At 40.4% G+C, this 1765-nt stretch overlaps 1 protein-coding gene across 1 annotated transcript in view; it reads right to left on the bottom strand.

Moving 5' to 3' along the window:
- Positions 1-1563, bottom strand: part of LOC122248227 (retinol dehydrogenase 13) — a 7969-nt gene extending 6406 nt beyond the window's left edge. The window contains exons 1-2 of the mRNA XM_086539415.1: positions 1409-1563; positions 320-481 (exon numbers count right to left, since the gene is read on the bottom strand). Of these exons, the coding sequence (XP_086395541.1) occupies positions 320-476 (157 nt within the window). The 5' untranslated portion in view covers positions 477-481; positions 1409-1563. The remainder of the gene's footprint in view (positions 1-319; positions 482-1408) is intronic.
- Positions 1564-1765: the final 202 nt, after the last annotated feature.

Genomic DNA, 1765 nt, shown 5'->3' with positions numbered 1-1765 from the left:
CCTCCTCCCTCTCTTCTATACTTGTTGTGGGATCATGGCTGGGTATCCGATCCACCTGCGGTCACTGATATAACCAGATATACACATTCAACAGCTGTGCAATACAGATATGATATATATTCTCTAGATGCCACAGAGGGATTAGCTGATGGAATATACAGCGTCAAAACTTATTCTTATTCATCTGTAACATTTATGCCAGATACAAATCAGCCATAAATTGCTTCCTAGCACTCACAATATTCCTAAGCGCATCTCGCCCCTACGCCCCTGTAATGCCATCGCCAAACCAATAAAAACAAGATGTCACGTCACGTACCTGCAGAAGCTCCCGTGATAATGGCAGTTTTCCCATCCAGTCTCCTGGTAGAGGTGCATCTGCCGGAGCCACGTGTGTACAATACGCCCACTACCAACGCAGCCACCAGAGCTATCGTCCACGCCACAACAGTTGCCCAGACCCACGGACCTACCATCTTGCCTGAAGAAAGTGTTTTTTTTATCAGTGGGTTATGATCAGTATTATTGCTATGAGTTTTCTGAATACCACTAGTATTATCATGATGATGATGATATTGATAATGATATCAATAGCAATGATAAATGTTATTAGTGATATGATCTTGGTTATCATTTATGTTACTTAGGTTAATGTTAGTGCATCGTCTTATCATTTTTATATTTTCATAATGGTGATGATGGTGGTAATGATCATTTCAGTATCATGATCTGAAGATCAACTCACTGAGCTGATAATTCCAGTGTGTAAAAAAATTAATATAAACAGACGAACCGACAAAAACAATTGAAAAAGTACTAGTAAAGATCTTTGGTCATATCACAAGAATAGTCAAACAGAACGTAAAATTCGTGCATTGCAAGGAGTCAGGACTATGGGGGAATGCAGGAATCCATGTGGTGAGTGTCTTTCGTTATGATTTGCAATACTGAGCAAATGAAGAATCCATGGGGTGAGTGTCTTTGATTATCATTTGTAATACTGAGAAAATGAAGCTTTAACCATATTCCTTTGGTACAGGTACACAGTATAGAAAGTGAAAATGATTTAAGTTTAACTTCTTTAGCCCCTTTCTCCTCACATCTTCAGGTACTGGCTTCAGGTTCTTATATCTTTGAGTGGAGTTGTATACTGAGTAACATGATGCGAGTTCTATAATCAATGACTGACCTAGACACTGTTTGCGAGTCATTTGCGTATACTCAGTAACAGCAAGTCATGGAACATCAGTCACAGATTTTAGAATGCGGATTTTTTTTTTTAAAGGGCGCAAACACACACACAAAATAGAAAATCCTAATTCGTACCTGAAGAATGGAAGATATGAAAAATGATAAAGCTTATTCGTGTATACAAAGCTCAAATTATAACCAAGCATGAGAAACTTACTAGCTTCTAACTTGAACAATGAAACTCCTTCGCTCCGGAAGATCTTCGGGAGAGCTGACAACACCAAGACGACTAGGAACGAGTCAACAGCAAGGGCTCTCTCCTCCTGCAGAAGAGGTCTTTCCTGGCCGTTGAACTTGAAGCGACTGACACCGGTTACCTGCTGTGCCCCGGCGTGACTTCTGTTTCTCGGAGTTTATGTAAAATATTGTGGGGGGGAGGTCGGCTTGAGGGGGGGAGGGGTGAATATGAGGAAGGGGTACGGGGAGCAGGTGGCATTAATATGAGAGAAACGGTTGGAAGTAATGAATAATCGGAGAACAATAATATTTTCTAGAAGAACAATTAATTAACGTA

This window comes from Penaeus japonicus, unplaced genomic scaffold, assembly GCF_977035675.1.
Source record: "Penaeus japonicus unplaced genomic scaffold, GWHDUDI00000001_assembly GWHDUDI00000009, whole genome shotgun sequence".
Lineage (NCBI taxonomy): Eukaryota > Metazoa > Arthropoda > Malacostraca > Decapoda > Penaeidae > Penaeus > Penaeus japonicus.
Note: the sequence above shows the minus strand (reverse complement) of the source record. Positions and strands in the feature narration are given on the sequence as shown.